We start from the raw sequence: 21549 nt of genomic DNA, 5'->3' as shown, positions 1-21549 counted from the left end.
AGGAAGGAAGGAAGGAAGGAAGGAAGGAAGGAAGGAAGGAAGGAAGGAAGGAAGGAAGGAAGGAAGGAAAAGAAAAAAAGGGGAATAGATGCTATTAAAAGATAAGAGTCTCCTTTGAATTAAGCTTGGCTCATGCTTTCTTCATAGAGTTTCTCCAAGTATATTTTTGAGCTTCTCCTGAAATTTTCTGCTGATCTCCCATCCAAATGCTAACCAAATCTGACCTTGCTTAGCATTTGCTCAGCTAACATTGCATAATTGGCGTTTTTTCCCTTAGAGAATGGGAGATACTTTTACTCACAATAGATGGCCTATGATATTAGACAGTATTTACTCTCCTTTTATAATACACTAAATCAGGGGTGTCCAAACTACGGCCCGCGGGCCAACTGCGGCCCGCGGGTCAGTTTTTATTGGCCCGCAGCAAATTCTGGAAGTATAATTTAATATGGCCCTTTTCGCGCTGCGAGGCTCGCGGCTCCTCCCCATGAGCGGGGAATAATGAAGGGAGGGGGCAGAGGAGGCGGCAGCAAGCGCGATAGAGGCTGCTGGCCGTGCCCGGCCCAGCAGTTCTACCTCGCCTTCCTCGGGCCGCCTGGCGAGGCTCCTCGCGCCTCCCATGTCGGACACGCGTGGCGGCAGTGACAGCCATCGAGAAACAGGTGAGGAGGCAGCAAGCGCGAAGAGGCTGCTGGCGTGCCCGCCCAGCAGTTCTATCCGCCTTCCTCGGGCAGGAATAACGGCGAGGGGAGGAGGCAGCAAGCGCGAAGAGGCTGCTGGCGTGCCCGCCCAGCAGTTCTATCCTGCCTTCCTCGGGCAGGGAATAACGAAGGGAGGGGAGGCGGCAAGCGCGAAGAGGCTGCTGGCGTGCCCGGCCCAGCAGTTCTATCCTCGCCTTCCTCGGGCAGGGAATAACGGCGAGGGGAGGAGGAGGCGGCGGCAAGCGCGAAGAGGCTGCTGGCGTGCCCGGCCCAGCAGTTCTATCCTCGCCTTCCTCGGGCAGGGAATAACGGCGAGGGGAGGAGGAGGAGGCGGCGGCAAGCGAAGAGGCTGCTGGCCATGCCCGGCCCAGCAGTTCTATCCTCGCCTTCCTCGGGCAGGGAATAATAAAGGAGGGGAGGAGGCGGCGGCAAGCGAAGAGGCTGCTGGCCGTGCCCGGCCCAGCAGTTCTATCCTCGCCTTCCTCGGGCAGGAATAACGGCGAGGGGAGGAGGCGGCGGCAAGCGAAGAGGCTGCTGGCGTGCCTGGCCCAGCAGTTCTATCCTCGCCTTCCTCGGGCAGGAATAACGAAGGAGGGGAGGCGGCGGCGGGAAAGAGGCTGCTGGCGTGCCCGGCCCAGCGGTTCTATCCTCGCCTTCTCGGGCAGGGAATAATGAAGGAGGGGAGGCGGCGGCAAGTGCGAAGAGGCTGCTGGCCGTGCCCGGCCCAGCAGTTCTATCCTGCCTTCCTCGGGCAGGGAATAACGAAGGGAGGAGGCGGCAAGCGCGAAGAGGCTGCTGGCGTGCCCGGCCCAGCAGTTCTATCCTGCCTTCCTCGGGCCGCCTGGTGAGGCTCCTCGCGCCTCCACCCCTTGGGCAGGGAATAACGAAGGAGGGGAGGAGGCGGCGGCAAGTGCGAAGAGGCTGCTGGCGTGCCCGGCCCAGCAGTTCTATCCTGCCTTCCTCGGGCAGGGAATAACGAAGGGAGGGGAGGAGGCGGCAAGCGCGAAGAGGCTGCTGGCGTGCCCGGCCCAGCAGTTCTATCCTCGCCTTCCTCGGGCAGGGAATAACGAAGGGAGGAGGAGGCGGCGGCAAGCGCGAAGAGGCTGCTGGCGTGCCCGGCCCAGCAGTTCTATCCTCGCCTTCCTCGGGCAGGGAATAACGAAGGGAGGGGAGGCGGCGGCAAGCGCGAAGAGGCTGCTGGCCATGCCCGGCCCAGCAGTTCTATCCTCGCCTTCCTCGGGCAGGGAATAATAAAGGAGGGGAGGAGGCGGCAAGCGCGAAGAGGCTGCTGGCCGTGCCCGGCCCAGCAGTTCTATCCTCGCCTCGGGCAGGGAATAACGAAGGGAGGGGAGGAGGAGGCGGCAAGCGAAGAGGCTGCTGGCGTGCCTGGCCCAGCAGTTCTATCCTCGCCTTCTCGGGCAGGAATAATGAAGGAGGGGCAGAGGAGGCGGCGGCAAGTGCGAAGAGGCTGCTGGCCGTGCCCGGCCCAGCGGTTCTATCTCGCCTTCCTCGGGCAGGAATAACGGGGAGGGGAGGCGGCAAGCGAAGAGGCTGCTGGCGTGCCCGGCCCAGCAGTTCTATCCTCGCCTTCCTCGGGCAGGGAATAACGAAGGGAGGGGGGGGAGGCGGCGGCAAGCGCGAAAGAGGCTGCTGGCCGTGCCCGGCCCAGCAGTTCTATCCTCGCCTTCCTCGGGCAGGGAATAACGAAGGAAGCTTTGCTGGCTGAGGGACTCTGGGAGTTGAAGTCCACAAGTCTTAAGGGACCAAGTTTGGACACCCCTGGCCAAGATGAATGAATATGAAACATTTTCCCCCCTTAAATGAAGATGATATCCACATATTGTTGCTTTTTAGTAGACTGACTGTATCCATCTGTATTGTAATGTCCCAGGTTTTCAGGCCGCATGCCTTTCTGAATAATTATATTTAAAAATATTACATTAAAAATCAACATAACACAAACACACACGTACACAAACATAGAGATACACATGCACATATATATAACTCACACACATATAGTATACTTAAGCCTAAACTGTGCATAGGGACTACCCAGACGGCTGAAAAAAGTGATTTCTGACAGGTTCTCACACTTTTGACTGGTCCTCACACGTACAACTATCTTTACATTTTGCACCCTATCTTGTAACCGTGGTGAAGAGAAGCAGTTGTGAAATGAGTGATATGGTTGTTAAAAATGCTGCAATGGGCATAAATGTGAGGATGGTCATAAGTGTGAGGACTGGTCAAAAATTACTTTTTTTAGCCCTCTGAGTAGTTTCTATGCCCATAGCCACATCCACTCAGTCACATGAGCAGTTAGCCACGCCCACCAGTCACATGACCACCAAGCCACACCCCCAAAATAAGCCACCCACCCCCCCGTGGCCCGGGCCTTTGCTTATTTTTCTGTATTTGGCCCTCACTCAAAAAAGTTTGGACACCCCTGGCCAAGATGAATGAATATGAAACATTTTCCCCTTAAATGAAGATGATATCCACATATTGTTGCTTTTAGTAGACTGACTGTATCCATTTGTATTGTAATGTCCCAGGTTTTCAGGCCGCATGCCTTTCTGAATAATTATATTTAAAAATATTACATTATAAATCAACATAACACAAACACACACGTACACAAACAGAGAGATACACATGCACATATATATAACTCACACACATATAGTATAGTTAAGCCTAAACTGTGCATAGGGACTATCCAGGCGGGTGGAAAAAGTGATTTCTGACAGGTTCTCACACTTTTGACTGGTCCTCACACGTACAACTATCTTTACATTTTGCACCCTATCTTGTAACCGTGGTGAAGAGAAGCAGTTGTGAAATGAGTGATATGGTTGTTAAAAATGCTGCAATGGGCATAAATGTGAGGATGGTCATAAGTGTGAGGACTGGTCAAAAATTACTTTTTTTAGCCCTCTGAGTAGTTTCTATGCCCATAGCCACATCCACTCAGTCACATGAGCAGTTAGCCACGCCCACCAGTCACATGACCACCAAGCCACACCCCAAAATAAGCCACCACCACCCCCCGGTGGCCCGGGCCTTTGCTTATTTTTCTGTATTTGGCCCTCACTCAAAAAAGTTTGGACACCCCTGCACTAAATAAACTAGCTTTCTTAAGCTTGCTAGTTGTAGATTAGAAGAGTGAGATGTATCTTAGTTCCTCCCAGGTTTTCACTGGAATTTAATATGATGTGGCTGATGATAAGCCGTAATCCTCTATCGGACATGTTAATTGATTAAAAATAAAAGGTAGTCTTGTTTTGAGCCATTGTTTAGATTTCAATGTTGCATCAATGTCATATCGAGCAATCGTCTTTTCTGATTGTGTGTATGGTATAGTTGCAAGGGTAGAACAAAGCCAAACTTTCTTTTAAAAAGTATTAATGTTGTCATTAATATGATTACATGGTAATAAATGGTAATTTATTCCATTGATGCAGATACTGTACCATATATATTTGTCCACAGGCCATGTGACTGGCTGTCAGCGTGTTTTCTACTCATCGGTTAATCAGTTCTACTTATACCAGTCAAGCATTCATCAAAGAAGATATCTTTTTTGCCACAGACAGAAAAATGCTTATAAGGTAGTTTGGCCAGCTGATGTTTCTCCTCCTCATCCAGTTCCTAAGGTACTATCATTTCTGTTGTTCTATTGCTTCTTTCAGTAGTCAATATAAAGATTTATTAGATGAATAATCAAGACTATCCCAACAACTAGCAGTCTGAATCATGATTTTGTTATCAGGGCTGGGATTTGATACCAGAACACTGGTGCACAAAGTAATGCTATAGTAAAGAGAGCATTCAGTCAATTTCTCAGCCAGTTTCAATTTCATACACCTGCTGCTGCTACATCCCAATGTTTTGGTTAGCCTCTTGTTTTAAAAAAAATGATGAAATTGGTTATAAATCATGTAAATAGGAATTGGCCTTACATCATCAATTATTTTTATATTCATTTTAAAATTAGGATTTATCATTGAAATTACTTTGTAATTTGTAAACTATTACTTTCAAAATATTGGAAATATGTGTATGTGTATTTGTGCGTGTACTGTATCCTGTTGTAAACTTCTTTGAGTGGAATTGGATCCGTATAGGTTCTTATTGTTTTCTTTGCAGTAAGCTGATGAAAGTGATCTGTCATTGCCATCTTCTCATTTATTTTAACAATTTATGGGACTAGTCTAAAGCCTGGGATGTTGGATTTTTTTTCAGCTTTGGGGGAGTTGTGAGATTGGGAAAGACTTGCCTCTCAGAGGATTCTGGTACTGCTGAACTAGAAAGGTGAAGAAAAGTCTCCTGCCTGCCTAGGCATTGAATGCTATGGTGCCATTATGTTACGGGTATTACACCTAGTCTAGGTTGGATAGAGTAGAGGTGATCCACTCAGCCAGCCACGGAAGCTTCTAATGGTTTGGGGCATTGTTCACTATCTTAAGCTCCTGAAGAAAAGGAAGGATAGAAATCTAACTCACAAATAAATGAATAAAATACGGGCCAGTCTAATATCTTTCATGTAAGAAACCTAACAGATCAGGTGTAGCGCATACACACACACAAGGAAAGAGAGAGAGAGAGAGAGATGAAGACACATATCCATGTACACAGACCTATACACACACTTTATGTTATACCTGTGCAAGAGTATAGAAAATTTTTGAATAACTGCTATATTGGTAATTCTTTCCAACAGAGTCAGTGTGTTCTTACCCACTTTTATGAGATTCAGGATTTAGGCTTTCCCCTTTTCATTCCTATATCAGTTCAGAACTCTGCCAAGTTACCTGGCTTGTTTTGAAAACGTAATTTTTTCTTTTCTTTCTTTTTTTTAAGGCAAACTAGAAGTAAGAGTGCCATTAGGAACCTTTGGTCTGAGTGAAAAGCTGCTGTGATACCCTGAATTTCAGTGCTGTAGAGCTAACAGGCTCTGCAAGTAACAAACACTGTGAAGTTCAAAAGGGCAGTGAGACAAATATTGTGGCAGGCTTCAGGGTTTGCCCTGATGGCTTAGGAAGGTCACTCAGACAACCAATAGGACAGGCTGAAGGGGGGGGGCCTCTATCTGAGAAAATGATCCCATTGTCATGCTCCATGTTCTGATCTTCATTTTTGTTCCTTGATTTCCAAGCATATAAAGCAGCCAGACTATGTGACGACAGGCGCTCTGCCTGACATGGGAGACGAAATAGACCTTAAGAATGAAGATCAGATTCTACGGCTTCGTCAGGCTTGTCAGCTGGCCCGTCATGTCCTGCGTCTGGCTGTGAGGAGTGTAAAGGTAACACAAGCTTGGCAGCTCCTGGCTCTGCTTTTTGAAATTTTGTAACATTTCCTTTTACATATATGCATTTCATAGTTATTTATTGTACATCATAAACTCTGCAGACTGATCACAATAGAATTCCCTACTTTTCACATATTCAACAAACCAGCTTGATTATTCGTAAGCTGCCTTCCTTGAGCCGTCTCCCCCACCCCACCTATTTCCATACCAAACAATCAAAATCCAATCTAATTCCAATAGATGCCCTGAAAATTAAGCAGTTTCTTTTCAAATTTATTTTATTTGGCTTGTATGTTTGGAATTTTTAAATTCCTGTCCTTCACACTGTGGAGGGCCAGAAGAAGATGATTGTGAGAAATACAGAAATTCTGCCGCCTTGACTATAAGAGAAAAAAAGGAGAATAAGAGCTTGTCTTTATAAACTGAACAATTAAAAGCACATTATTAAACTCTGGATTTGCTCTACTCAAAGCTGAGTAGAGTTTATTGTGTATCCGAAGCTTTCTAAAATCCTTGTGGTTTAATAGTCAGGGTTTGGTGTCCAATTCTTTTGAATAAATGTATCAGCAATTTGTGTTACTTATCTCTGTGTGAAGGCAGATGAGCATTTCCATTGTTTGGTCACAGGCAGATTCTTGGTTCAAACTTGTTGATTTTCAGCTGTAGAGGTATTACATTGTTTGATTTGCACAGTACAAATAGTCCTCTATGTATGACCACAACTGAGCCTAAATTTTCTATTGCTAAGCAAGACAATTGTTAAGTGAGTTTTGCTCCATTTATGACTTTTCTTGCCAAAGTTATTAAGTGAATCACTGCAGTTGTGAAGTCAGTAACACAGTTGTTAAATGAATCTGGCTTCCTCATTAACTTTGTTTGTCAGAAGATCACAAAAGGAGATCACATGAGCCCAGGACACTGCAACCTTCATAAATACATACCAACTGCCAAGCAGTCAAATTTTGATCATGTGACCATGGGGAATGCAATGCTGCAATGTTGCAATGGTCATAAGTTTGAAAAATGGTCATAAGCCACTGTTTTAAGTGCCGTTGTAACTTTGAATGGCCACTATACAAATTGTACGTTGAGAATTACCTATACTGTTTTGGTAGACATCTTTCTGTCTTTCTCGTCCTCTAGACTAATTCTGGATTTGTAACTTATTTGTAAAAGCATATCATGGCACAATGTCTGTACTGTTTATTACATTAAATCTATTAAAAATGCAATCCCAGTGGGGGGGGAAAAAGTCACATTTTAAAACAACACACCTTTTTTAAAAGTATGGTTACTTAGTGCACTTACATTCCACATTTTAGGAGGTCTTCTCTCATTTTACCTCCACAACAATCCTGTGTGGTAGGTTTGACTGAAAGAGAGGGACTAACTCAAATTCATCCAATGAGCCCCTGGTTAAGAGCTGATCCTATCCAGTGCTTAACTACTTTTCCATATATATTGTTGGTAATATTGTGGTAATAATTTAAAATCATGTATTTTAGCTCTTTTAAAGAAGATCGGAGGGCAGAGAAAGAAGCCCTACATGCTTCCTTCAGCACTACTGGCCAGATTAATATCTCATTATTTCTAAATTGAGGACACTCTTTCAAAATTATAAACTGACGAATGCACAACGGGGTATATAAATATATGTACTCAGGAACCAAAAGGCCACCTACCCCCCAAATTTTGCAGCTCATCTTTGCATGAAATGGACAAAAAATGGACAGAAAAAATAACTTCTGTAGTGGGAAGAGGTTCTGCCTGTCTTAATCAAAAATCTGCAAAGTTCCATTCGTACAGTCCAAGTGGCAAACGTGATTGTGTTTGAGCTGTGCTCTCCTCAGCGTCTGCATTTCCTGAATCGGATGAGGAAAGCACATCTTTCACCTTTTGTCCTGGCCACTTTTTACAGAGGCACAGTTGAGAACTTTTTAACAAACTGCATCACTGTTTGGTTTGGTGGCTGCAGTGCCTCAGATAGAAAGTCCATACAGAGAGTGGTAAGGACAGCCAAGATGATTATAGGAAGCTTGCTTCCTGTTATTCAGGATACTGCTTATAAGCGCTATGTGCTTAGAGCTCAAAGCATTGTTAGAGACCCCACACACCCACTTCACGGTCTGTTTCTGTTGCTCCCCTCTGGGAGGAAGTTTCGAAGTATTTCTAGCAGGACTTCCAGATTCTGTAACAGTTTTGTTCTCTATGCCATCCATCTGGTAAACTCGCAAGATTCGTTTTTCTCGCCATGTACATGTATACATCCAAACTAGAATGTGTTGTTTCTCTGTGTCATATAATATATGTGGGTATATGAATAATTTTGTATTTATTTATTCTGTCATGGTTATGTAGTGTATATTAGAGGTAGAGACTTTGAGAGCTGTATGCAACAAAATTTCATTTTAATGTATGCTGATTAGTGTACATTCAAAATGACAATAAAGTTATTCTATTCTATTCTATTCTATTCTTTGCTGACCTAACCTTTAGGCATAAAGTATTATCAACAAATTAACTGAGACCATCTAGCCAGACAAGGGGGCAGAGATGGAAAACAGAAATGGAGGGCAGTGTAGAAAGAAGATGAATTAGAATGAGCAGCATGAGCCTGTCGAGATGTAAATGTAACCTAAAGAAGTTTCTAGTGAAGATGAAAGGAAAATAAGAGCTAGAATAGAGAACAAAAAAAGAAGACTCAGATGGCTGAAATCACAAGCACTTGAATATGTCAAGCAGCTGGATTAAGGACCAAAATAAAAGGTACAAGATATGAATAATGAAGCCCTAGAAGAATATTGCAGTAATGAAGGTGAGGCTTCATAAGGTTTTAGCTATGTCGCGAGGTAAGGACCTATTTTTCCAATGTTCCAAAGATGAAAACAAAAAGTTTGAATGAGAGACTGGCTGGATAGAAAAATTAAGATGAGAATTGAATGTTACATAGAGGTTATTTACTTGAGCAGACGAAGAATGAATCATTTTAAAAATGAAAGAATGGTAAGGTTAGATGGAAAAAGCAAAAAAATAAAAAATAAACATATCAGTGATGTTCAGATGCTGTGATAAACATCTTCAGAAAAAAACAATAAACAAGGCCAAACTTACAAAGGAAATTAAAAGATTGTTGAAATCAAAAGAGGAGGGGGGAAAATGGAAGCAATATAGAAAAGTAAGAAGAGTCAAGAATTTGAGTTCAAACAAGGGAAAGAAATATATGAAGTGGGTAATGGAGAATTAAAAACTGATATTTTAAAATGTGTATTTTGAAACCAATAAACATAGATAAAAATCAAAGAATTCAAACAAGAGGAGTAAAAAAGAAAGAGAAAAATTGCAGCCACAAGACATAGAAAGCTTTGCATAGAAACATTGATGTGGTGGATGTCATTTCATCAGCAGATGTGTGCCATAGACACAATCCTACACCTTTTCAATTTTGCCTGCCCTTGGAAACTACACAAGGTTAGTACTTGGATGGAAGACCATCAAGGAATTCTAGACCGTAAGCTAGAAGAGAATTTTTTAAAAAAGAATATCTCAGAAGAAGGCCAGGGCAAGCCCTCTTATATATATATTGTTGCCAAGAAAACTGCATACACTGTAGATGAAGCCATTGGTAGCCAGACATAGAGCTTGACTCAGCAATGTCTTTATTTTTTATTTAAATGGAATGAAATCAAACAACAGCCCACATAATGTTAAAAAAATTTAAGAAGTGGAAAGAACAACAGCTAAAAAATAGGACCTTATTACAGAAGGGATAAACAATTTTGAATGAGTAGAGTATTAACATAAGGTCAACTTAGAAGACTGCGGAAAGGAAAGGCTTTGTTAAATGACAATACAGACAACCCAAAGAAGAGAAAGGAGGTGTGTGTTTATATAATTCACTAGAATAAAGAACAGATGAAAAGGAAAGAGGAATGAGGAATGGGAACAACAATAAAATAATATTGGATGTTTCATTCTGCTGATTCCTGTTCAGTATTACATTTCACCATTTATGCCTTTTTAAAAGATAATGAATAAGCGGTAAGGTATTCAAACAGACTGATTTGCATCCCTTGTTTCCCACTTTTCTTTTCCATCGTTTCATACCTCCACTTCTTGGTAAGGTTGTATACTGAAGGAGGGACTTTGATGGTTCTTGAAAAATATGCTTTGTACTTCTGCAGACTTCAGGGTTTCCTCAAGCATGCCGAGATCCCCCTCTGGTTTCTCTGCAAACTAATTTTGCCTCCATTTTTCTTGGCAGTGAGTTTTGTATTAGAGAGAATGGTATCCAGCAAGAACTGCATGAAATCATACAAAACGGGATAAAGAGGAATAAAGGAACACTAAAAAGAGAACAATTTAACCCTTTCCCCACACTTTGTTTTCTCTAAAAAGCTGCTCCAGTTGAACTGTTATTTGACCTATCAGTACAAGGATTCGGCTAGTTAGGAAGAACTTTTTTTTAATGATGGGCTTTAAAACCAACTGATAAATTTATAACCTAAGCAGTTTCTTCAAAGTTTATGTAGTGCTCATTGATTTTTAAAACACAGGATACTGTACATTGAAAATTGAAAACTCATTCCTTTTAAGATCATTTTTGAGTCACCACTTGATACTGGAACTGAACTCTCTTCTTCAGAATCCAAACCTGAAATATTCATATTGGATCTTGCTAAGTTTTTCTATGTCAAACTGCTGTTGAATAAAATATTATTTAATATGTTAATCTAGTGTAGCCAAAGTTTTGATGCAAAAGCCAGAGGATTCTGTATGAAAAAAAATCACAACAAAAGCAGTCGGTGAAATTCAACTAATGTTACTTTAGCTTCTTTAAAATGAAATATATACATATGCTAATATTGCATTGAACAATAATGCAATATTAAACTGAATTTAGGATTCCATATATCACACTGATTCCCGAGCAAATATATATAATTTTCAAGATTTAGGAGAATATTTAATATTTCTGTTCATAAATCTTTGATTCTAAAGTAGTCTGCTTTTGATAAAACAAAGAATTCCATTTGCAACAAAACTGGTAAGATCCAAAGATTCAATCTATACTGTACATATCTTATCCCCAAAGGTAATAAATGAATACTTTTCTATTGTTTTGCTCTTGCAATTTCCATACAAAATCCATTGAGAAGTATTTCATTCTACTGCATTAGCTGTTTTTTTAAAAAAATTACTTGATTATTTAAACTTGAACTTATTTAAAACTGAATGTAATTTTTCTTTGTAAAATATCTAAGAGATATCTTCGTTTATAACAAAAGTGAGTTTGTGTGTATGTGTTTGTTTCCTACATAGATCAAGACCTTTTGAAATTGAAAGGAAAAAAAAGAAAAAAAGAAAGGGAAAAATGTATAAGAGAAAGGAAAGGAAGGAAGGAAGGAAGGAAGGAAGGAAAAGGTGGGATACAGAATTTGACCATGACTGGAGTTAAAATGGAGGAAAAATAATAATGGCAGACTGAAAAATATGAAACGTAATTTTAAAGGTACCTGGGGTATAACTTAAAGGAGGGATCACATCCAGTGGTGGGATTCAGCCGGTTCGCACCACTTCGGGAGAACCGGTTGTTAACTTTCTGAGCAGTTTGGCAAACTGGTTGTTGGAAGGAATCATTAGGGCACAGAACCGGTTGTTAAAATACTTGAATCACACCACTGATCACATCCCTCCTACTTCATCTGCAAAAACAGTGAACAAGTATGCCATTGGATTCCATTCTAAACCCTGAATGTTAAGGAGCATGTTAATGGAAGATATATGTTGATCAACGGTATTTTAGAAGATAGGATGATTTCTTTGATATGTATTTATATGTATCTGATAAAGGAGAAATCATGACAGTAAGTGACTTTTAACTGAATATGTTATGCTGCTAAAGACAATAAATATATTTCCCAATTTTTTAAAAAAAATGTTTGGAAAAGTTCCACTTCATTGAATTACTATGTTTCTATTTCTCTCAGATTGTACATCATACTTACACAAAATATATTTGCTTCTGACTAAAAGAAACAATATCAAAGATAGTTGTAATAAAATAGGTATAATGAAAGACTTTTGAGATAGAACATATGTTTGAATCTTTGAAAACAAAAAATTATTGTGAGAGTTTTTTTATCAACATGTGATATTATATAAATTGATCAACATGCAATCCTTATATACATGATATATATATATATATATATATATATATATATATTCATTTCATCAATATTATTTTAATGCAGTCTAATGAAAACTTAATAAATTCATAACCTTTTTGAGGAATGAGGCATCATATAATGCGTGAAATAAAAAAATTCTTTTCTTAAAAAATATCAAAATTAAGGAAACTAAAAAATATTCCTCAAAAAGAAAAGATAAAACAGTAAATAGCTCGGTGTTAAATAAGATTCTTGGTCTTTATGGTTTTCCATCTAAATTTGGCAAATATAGATGCTTTACTTTCTGATCATAATTGAATTATGTACAGAACGAGCAAAAAATAGAACTAGGTGTACACCAGAAAAGGACCCTAATTTACCCCAAAGATTTTAAAATACAATTATTACATGCATCTATTAATTCAAAGACTTAATAGAATTAACTATTACTTCTAGAGAAATTAATTCTGCTATGTCCAGCTAATAATGTCATTTAAAGTAGAGCAATTAGAACCACGGTGGCACAGTGATTAGAATGCAGTATTGCAGGCTAACTCTGTGCTCACTCCAGGAGTTCGAATCTGAATGACTCAAGGTTGACTCAGCTTTCCCGCCTTCCGAGGTCTCAGATTGTTGGAGGCAATATGCTAACTCTGTAAACCGCCTACAGAGGACTGTAAAGCACTATGAAGTGGTATGTAAGTCTAAGTGCTATTCATATTATATTATATTATATTATATTATATTATATTATATTATATTATATTATATTATATTATATTATATTATATTATATTATATTATTATATTATAATCAGTTCTTTCCTTTAAACAATGGCACCAAAGGATTCCTTATATTTCCCATTCCATGGGTGGAGACAAGTCTTCAAACTCAAAGGAAAAAAATCAGGCCTTGGATATGCTTCTACAGCTGGGTTCTGCCAAAATCAGATAATCTCAGCTCCTGAAACGGGGTTGGGTTGGCAACAGGACCTTCGATCCAAAAGATTCCTAAAGTATCCCACCTACAGTAAAATATCCCTGCTGGGGATATTTAGGAGAGTAGGAATATTTAAAGGAATTTTCAGTTTTATCTATACTTTCCCATCCCATTCCTCACAGTGAGAAGCAAGTGGAAAAAGAGATCTTCTCCAAGAAGAGAGTAATACCATTTTATATCTACTTTGCCAGTTTGCACCTACAACTAGTTTTTTCAGAATAGTCCAACTTTTAGAATTTCTTTTAATTATTCAGATCACCTGTGCTGGAAAACCCCATGGCTTTTCTTACTAAATCTTCCTTCCTAGGAAGGCTTTTAATAGATATGCTTATCTTCCATAAATTTATTATACTAAACTCAGTGGTGGCATTCAAATAATTTAATAACTGGTTCGCCCAGGGTCAAGTTGGCTGGGGTGGGAGGCATGGCCCATCCCCATCCTCCAGCTCCTTTGCACATGCGGGATGAGCCTCCCGTGGCTGCCAATCTGACCCTGGGCAAACCGGTTGTTAAATTACCACCACCCCTGCTATCAAAGTGGATCCCGGACGCTGCGCTGCAGGGAAGAGACGGGCAACGGAGCAGCCTTCACAAGGGAAGGAGGAGGAGCAGGGAGAAGAAAGAGGGTAAGCGGCCTTCTCCTTCTCTTGCGCTGGCCGCTCCATTGCCCATTTCTCCATTGCAGCAAAGTGCACTAGCCACTTTGATAGCAGGGGTGGGTAATTTAATAACTGGTTTGCTGGAACCAGTGCAAACCGTCTGAATCCCACCACTGACTAAACTGTTCTTTAATTGTGCAAGGTCATTACAATATTGCTAATGTTATTTCCAGTCCTTTTCCTAATGTTCTCTAGTCTGGAATCTACCTTTTTTTCATAACTGCTGTAACTTAAGTTCATATTTTCATTACCCTGTCCACTATGACCCTAATATTTTGTTCTTGGTTAGTTATACATAACTCAGACCACCATCAGTTTATATCTAAAGTTAGGACACTGCACTGCACTGCATGTACCATTTTATATACATATTTAAACTGAACGACATCTGTCTCTCAATGTCGATTCACCAGTTTGAAGATATTCTTCTGGAGCTCTTTGTGGTTGCTTTTGGTTTTTGCCACCCTGAATAGTTTGTTATAATTTGCAAACTGGTCTTCCTCATGACCTCCTCCCCAGTCAAGATCATTTATGAATAAATTAAGAAGCACAGCTCCCAATACAGCTACTTGAGGCATTCTGTTTTTTATTTCTTCCTGTGAGAAAATTGGCCATCTCCTACTATTTTTTTGTTTTCTGCTTTTAGCCAATTGGCAGTCCATAAAAGGGCAGATCCTTTTATTGTATGATTGCTAAGTTTACTCAAAAATTTAGTTCCTAATTTTATTCAAAGACTTTTGGTGGCGATATTTGTTCTAAGTCGAGAGCCATTTAGTAAAATTATTAGAGAGGATCATATTTTTAAACTATATTAAATGACATCTATTATATGCAGGTGGCTAAATGAAGACATAGTATTTTATGACACCATGCAAAATTCCATGGTAAAATTGGAAATAAATATTTAACACTGTGACAATGAAAAAATAAACAAATTGAATAACTTGAAGTTCAGAACTACAAACTCTAAATTAAACACAATTACACACATACACACACACACAATTTGAACAATGCTTGACTTCACAGTGTTGCTTGATTAAAAATGATATAACCATAAATATTTCCCAGGTGAGATATCTTTAAAGACCTGGCACTCTGGTAAAATTAAATAACTGATTTTGTATTCTCCAGATAATAAATTGTGGCAGAACCTGCAATACAGAAAAGACTAAAACCTAAAAGAGTCATGTCAGATGCAAATATTATACAATATGATTCGGTAATGAGATAATGGTAGTAATAAGGGAGATCACTTAAAACCAAGAACATGCAGTTCTTTTCAGCCAAGAATTTCATTTCCAGGAATCACATTCTAACAAATGGACAGAACCAGAAAAAATAGTACATTACCAATAAAGGAGAATATGTATAGCTCAGAGTTGAAATGAAGGGTCCTTGGTGCTCTTTGAGCTTGGTGCTTTTCTTACAGACATTTCATTACCCAAACTAGGTAACATCATCAATATTAATCAGTACTAGATTAGCACTGATAATGTTACCTAGTTTAGGTAATGAAACATCTGAAAGAAAACCACCAGGCTCAGAGAACACCAAGGACTTCTCAGACAGTACATTTGATAAGAAAGAAACTTAAATGAATTACTTTTGAAGCAACTGCTCTTATGTTAAGAATTACATTGATGACAACTTTTGGAGAAAGTCTTCTAAGGTTTGGGCTGGGGAAGTAGCAAATTCATCTTAAGATACTAAATAGCTTGTCCTCAACTTTAATAAATATTGGAATGAATAATTGTAAACAGCAACAATCAAAATTGTCTTGACCCATCAGGAAAAACATAATAATATTAGGATTGAAAGTAATGGATTATGAAAACATACTTTTGATAGGCTTTTGTGAATAAGTTTTGATTGATAGTGTGCACAGGTTTTGATAGGCAGAGAGATATTGCTAGTTACCTCTTTAAACAAGGTATGTGAAAAAAGTGATTTTATATGATGGACAAACTGCAGTGGTTCCAGTTTATTCAGATGGCAGATTATATGTACCATATATAATGTTATAATCACGCCTTCAAGTAGTGACTTTAATTTTAGTATTAAATACATTTTAAAAAATGAACTTTGGAATTAAAAATGTTTCAGTGTCTGTTATCAAACATGCTCTCTGTTTTGCTAAAAACAGTTACAATATTACTTTAGTATATTAATGGAAATTGATATTTACAAGCGTAATATCAAACTCTACTTGGTTCCTTTTAAAAAGAATTACTAAATCCATGATTAACATAGTGTGTAAAATGTTACTTATGTAGTCATATTTGCATAAATCTCAGGATTGGTTAAATAGGCTTTTTATCTAAAATCCATGTTATTTTTTTCAGTGTGATGCATATAAAATACATCAATCAATGAAAACTAATTTTGATGGCAGCACAATTAATCACAAGAAAAATGTGATTAATTATATGTATGGATTAGGAAATTGTGGGAAACGATACAATTACAGAAAATCAGGCAGATTTGCACTAGTAAAATCCAAGATTTTTGAGCAAATAGAATCTGTATATTGAATACTGTATTGATTATTCAAAGAAACTAATGCCTAATAATGTTTCGCTTTATCTCAGTTAACTATTTTCACATAATTTTAATTTAATGTTAAGATGCATTTTCATTTCATTATTATATGTGAATTGTTAATTGGTTTTTTTATATTATTTTGTATACTAAAATGATTAGTATCCTTTTCTTTTCCTTATTACAGTTTTACTATTGTTTACTCAGTGGTTATTTCAACTATAACTAAAAAAACCCTCCAAAGATTATACTGTACATACAGACTGACACATTCATAAAATATAAATTAAATTAAATATGTACAAGGGACATTGGAGAATTAATTAGCAGCCATATATACCAATAGACAATTTTGTTGCTTTGTTTATTTAGAGGTTGTATCTTAGCTGGAAGGCACTGAGGTCACGGCCCATCTCTGGAATTGATGGGATTCTTACTGTGAAAGAAAAGTAATAGATTCAAATTGCTGAAATCCATCATGTTTTTTACCCAAACTTTGTTATCCAAGTATGATGAGATAACAACTTATCTCTTTGTTTCTCCCTGACTTCAGTCACAATATCTATTTTAATGAAAAACGGAATTACTCAATAGTTTGGTTTCTAATTCCTAATTCTTTTGGTATGTTGCAGGTAACTGCACATCTTTGTAAAGTATGAAAGCTACAGATAGTTTATACCTATCATAATTCCTTTGTTAAAGTATCATATTCATGGGCTTATAGCTCATTCAAATCACAGCCAATTTTCGCAGGAACACTCAAAGCCACTTCTTGACAATGGGAGAGGTTTTTCTGCTAAATTTCAAAGTTCAGCCCTACCTATTTCCTAGCTTGGCACTGTTCCAGGAAAAGGAGTTGCAATGATAATATTTAAAGTTCATTTTCCCATACTTTGCTTATATTGAAACATGATATGGACCTTTGTTGCAAACTCTTACCAGAAATAATCAATTCCAGTATAACTCAAATTCTAGAAAATTTGAGCTGCAAAAATGAATGTTTCTGGAAATGATAGGTATCTAAAATTGGGGTGCTGGATTGGAAATGCTAATTTGGGAATATCTGCTGCTTACATTGATATAGACACTGTTTCCAGGATCAGGTTGAAATATTAAAATGGGATGGCAATTCTAAAGGCAGGGAATAATATAGTCAGCAATGCACAGTGAAAAGTCATGTTGATTGTGGGAAAAATAAAATTATTTTGCATAAGCTGCTAAGAAAAAGATGATTGTATGGGAAAATGCAGATGTGGTTAAAATAAAATATAGGAGAACCATATGGTTTTCCTGTATTTATATAGCACTCTCAAAAAACATACACATAGGATTTTAGAACATCAGATGAGCAAAAAGGCAGGGCCTGATACCAAGTAATTGCGTTTCTGACAGTGGACTGGGAATGCAAAAGAGGATTGTGTGGACAGAATGCACTTAAACCATGTGAACAAGGACAAAATGGGGTATTTCCTAAGACTCCGACTATTGTATAGCAAAGGATTCACTTTCCTAAGAGTGGTTCCTTCCTTGTTCTGAATGGGAGCTTCCAAGAAGTCTGGATGCAGCATGACACAATATGCCATTTGCACTACCCATTTCTTCCACTTCAGGTCAGAGTTACAGTTGGAGTAGGATGCAGTGGCACTGTTCCCTCAAAAGATCTTGAAGCAATGCAATAGTGCTTGAAATCTCAAATCTTCCCTGCAGCTAAAAAGCTAATACTTTATGTTAAGAGGAGAAGTTTCCAAATAGGTAGTTGTTTACTTGAGACAAGATCTTTATTTAGAGAAGCATTCACGTATGCAGCCCATCATCTGCCATAAAAAGTGGAAGAATTTATTTGATTGTACTTTCCTGACCTTCTGCTGCATATGTAAATCAGATCAAAGGAAGCTTGGAGAGGCGACCTTGCCTGTTAGTGGTGTTTTGGAAGGGGATGGTTGGGGGGGTCCTATCAAAGTATCAATGCATTCTTCCAGGAAGCATTTGGACCTCTCTATCCTGGAAGAATGCATTGATACTAAGCCACTCAATAGAAATAGAGTGTATGTGGGTTTTTTTTTTTAAAAAAGGAGCAGCTTTAGCAATGTTTATTTAATATGCAGACTGCATTAGGCACTTAATTCAGCACAAATTTGAAATTGTGATCTTTCAGGTTGGCATGACTACAGAAGAAATAGATTATTTGGTTCACCATGAAATAATCAAGCACAATGGTTATCCATCACCTCTAGGATTTAAAGGTTTTCCAAAATCTGTGTGTACTTCAGTAAACAACGTGGTAAGCCATGGAATTCCTGACAGGTACTCAAGTTTTTGTTATTGCAAATTAAGATTATCCATGTCATTTTTCCACGTTACATTTTCATAACATACTATCCATTCAGCCTACTTAATATGCCACATTATAGATCTTTACATATTCCATGTGGTTTGCATGGAAGTTCTCCGTTAACCCAAATGAATCGAGATGAATACAGCAGCCAGGCTTGGTTACTATATTTTATCCAAAAAAAAAGTACCACCGGTTGCTGTGCAGTAAGAAAATGATGTTGGCACTTATCAAAGGGGGATAATAATAATAAAAGCAAAGATTATTGCTTCGCCATCTCTTTTCCCAGCATGATATAGTACCTCAGTCTGGGATATATCATCAAAAACAGAAAAGTCACTCAACAGAAAAATTATACTAATTTTCTGGAAATCTAAAGGTGGAGTGTGTGTGTTAATTATACATGAATATGTTGCTAATTATTAATGAATATTACCTGTTCAGAAAATAAGAGGTGCCAAATGTCACTCTTTCCATGATGATAAGATAATCATAATGGTGATTTTTGTTCCTTTGCTTTATATTATGGATTCTTTTTTATTTAAATTATTGTTTGGGGTTAACTTGAACTGGTAGAAATCTCAATATTAAAAGTAGTTATCCCCTTTGCCTCCTTCCATTCTACTTGACAATTATATTGATGCTTTTCATGTGGCTTTGGGGTAAATGGGATAAAGTGTATTTGTTTTGTTACTCTGTCTTAACTAAGATTTGCCTGTCACCATTAAATTTATCTTTTTTTCCCCCTTTCCTTTCTAATTATGCTTAAGCCGCCCTCTCCAGGATGGCGATATTATTAACATTGATGTCACAGTAAGTAATTTGTTTATTATTATTATTGCTTTGGATCAATTTTCAAAATTTATAATCACAGTAGGAAGAACACAAAATTACAAATGTGCAAAGGTTTTACTCCAAAACTAACGCAAGAGCAGTTCATTTCTTCTTGTATTGTTATTGTTGTTTTCTCCTCTCTGTGCTTACTCTGACTAGATCTAAGCTTGGCTTGAATTTAGGGCTGGAATCAGATTCACTGAGATCAGTGTTGGCCTAAGTGAAATGTCAGCCCAATCCTGCTATGTGTCATGTTTTTGAGAAGATGTAATTGTTATTGATCCACCGTGTAGTTAATGCAGAGCACCCCAGTACTGGGGCAGCAGCTGAAGGCAGATATGTATGAGATGAGCTAACATGAAGAAAGCCGGCATTTTTCCTTCACTCTGCCAAGATTGATCTTCCTCTTCCTGCTGATTTTGAGTGGGGCCTGTCATTATCTTACTCTGTCATTAGAGGCTACATTGGCCTGTGTGTCAGTCTATTTGGACAGAAACCCTTTGGCTGGTTGTGTTCCCTACATTTATTAAAATCCTCAAAGGTAGCGTTGTGTTCTGTTTGTGGCGTAAGAGCCTTGAACTCTTTACTCATGAATGCACAACCTGATCCATGGCCTACTTAATCTAAAGTACCCCGTGGGACTGATTCCGTTTCAACCCAGTTCCTTGACTTAGCTGGTTTATAGAACCCACTAGGGGCATAAGGTACATATGTAGACTTAAAACATGGCAAAAACAAACATTTGCTATGATGAGTATTCGTTATAAAATGTATTGATATATGAGCAAAGAAAATATGGGGAGTTTATGTCCTTATTTGCAGATCTTTAGAAAAAAATAAATATTTCGAAAAATATTGTTAACATATTTTTTCTACAAATCCTGAAATTTTGAATATATTTTCTCCAGAATGTTGAAGATTGAAATCCTATGTGAATTGAACTTAGAAATGTTGAAACAACAAATGCTTCCTTGATTTTAATAATGGCTTTAGTTTTATTATATCCTACAGTACCAGTTTTTTCAGCGGTCTTTTTTTTAATCATAATTATTGCTTTCTCAGTATTTGCTTCTTTTTTTACAGTCAGCTAATGAATATTGATCTAAAATGCCCATGTTTGTCTGTGTATATGTGTGTAACTTATGAATTGTAGCCATACTTTTGATTATGTTTTAGATAAAACAGTTAGATTATTATATTATAGTAAGTATTAATTTGTAGTTGGGTGCAAAATTCTGTGTTCTGATCCCCAGAACATTTTATTATTTTTTCTCTCCAAGGAAGCTGATCCATCCATTCTGGTTCTTCAGTAGTGTATCTTCCAGGAAGTGTTTCCTGGTTTTCTATTTGGAACCTATTCTGTTTTATTCAGAATATCAGAAATCCCTTCTTTCTTTTCAGAAAATTATAGCCACCACCAAAATAGCCAGATTGACCAATACAGGGAGAAAAACAATATGTTCTGGGGAATACTAGTATGTTATGTGACCAGAATGTGGAATTTTGCATGTTCTTTTTGTGTCTCTATTGTTGTTGTTTTTGAGTAAACATGCTTACCATAATCCATACAACACTAAAACTTTTAATATCAGTTACTTGAGTGCAAGTATTCGAAATGTATATATAAACCTTAATCTCAAGAGTTATATGGTGACCTGATAAAGGAGAACGGGGGCGGGGGGAGAGCTAAAATCAGCCCCCACCAAAATATACATTCCCAGGAAACTAAATTCTCAGTTCAACCATAACACATTTAGAAGGCCAAAGTACTCGGAAAGCAAAGCAAGATATATAAAAACCATGTACCTCAAATACCACCTCTTGAGCAGGGGGTTGGATTAGATGACCTCCAAGGTCCCTTCCAATTCTGTTACTGTTACCTTTGTTTTCTCAGAACCCTCATTGTCTTTATAGTCCTGCCCCATCACCTCATGGTATCCCCTGATTACCTGCCTTATTGCCTTCATCAGATACATGATGTACTATATCCAATCA

At 38.4% G+C, this 21549-nt stretch overlaps 1 protein-coding gene across 4 annotated transcripts in view; it reads left to right on the top strand.

Moving 5' to 3' along the window:
• METAP1D (methionyl aminopeptidase type 1D, mitochondrial) overlaps positions 1-21549 on the top strand; it is a 97101-nt gene that overhangs the window by 50959 nt on the left and 24593 nt on the right. For all 4 annotated transcript variants that reach the window (XM_058190574.1, XM_058190590.1, XM_058190581.1 and 1 more), the window contains 4 exons: positions 4197-4360; positions 5863-6012; positions 18544-18692; positions 19491-19533. In XM_058190574.1, coding sequence (XP_058046557.1) covers positions 4197-4360; positions 5863-6012; positions 18544-18692; positions 19491-19533 — 506 coding nt within the window. The remainder of the gene's footprint in view (positions 1-4196; positions 4361-5862; positions 6013-18543; positions 18693-19490; positions 19534-21549) is intronic.

The sequence above is a fragment of the Ahaetulla prasina genome, chromosome 1 (assembly GCF_028640845.1).
Source record: "Ahaetulla prasina isolate Xishuangbanna chromosome 1, ASM2864084v1, whole genome shotgun sequence".
NCBI lineage: Eukaryota > Metazoa > Chordata > Lepidosauria > Squamata > Colubridae > Ahaetulla > Ahaetulla prasina.
This window is presented reverse-complemented; position numbering and strand designations above follow the sequence as displayed.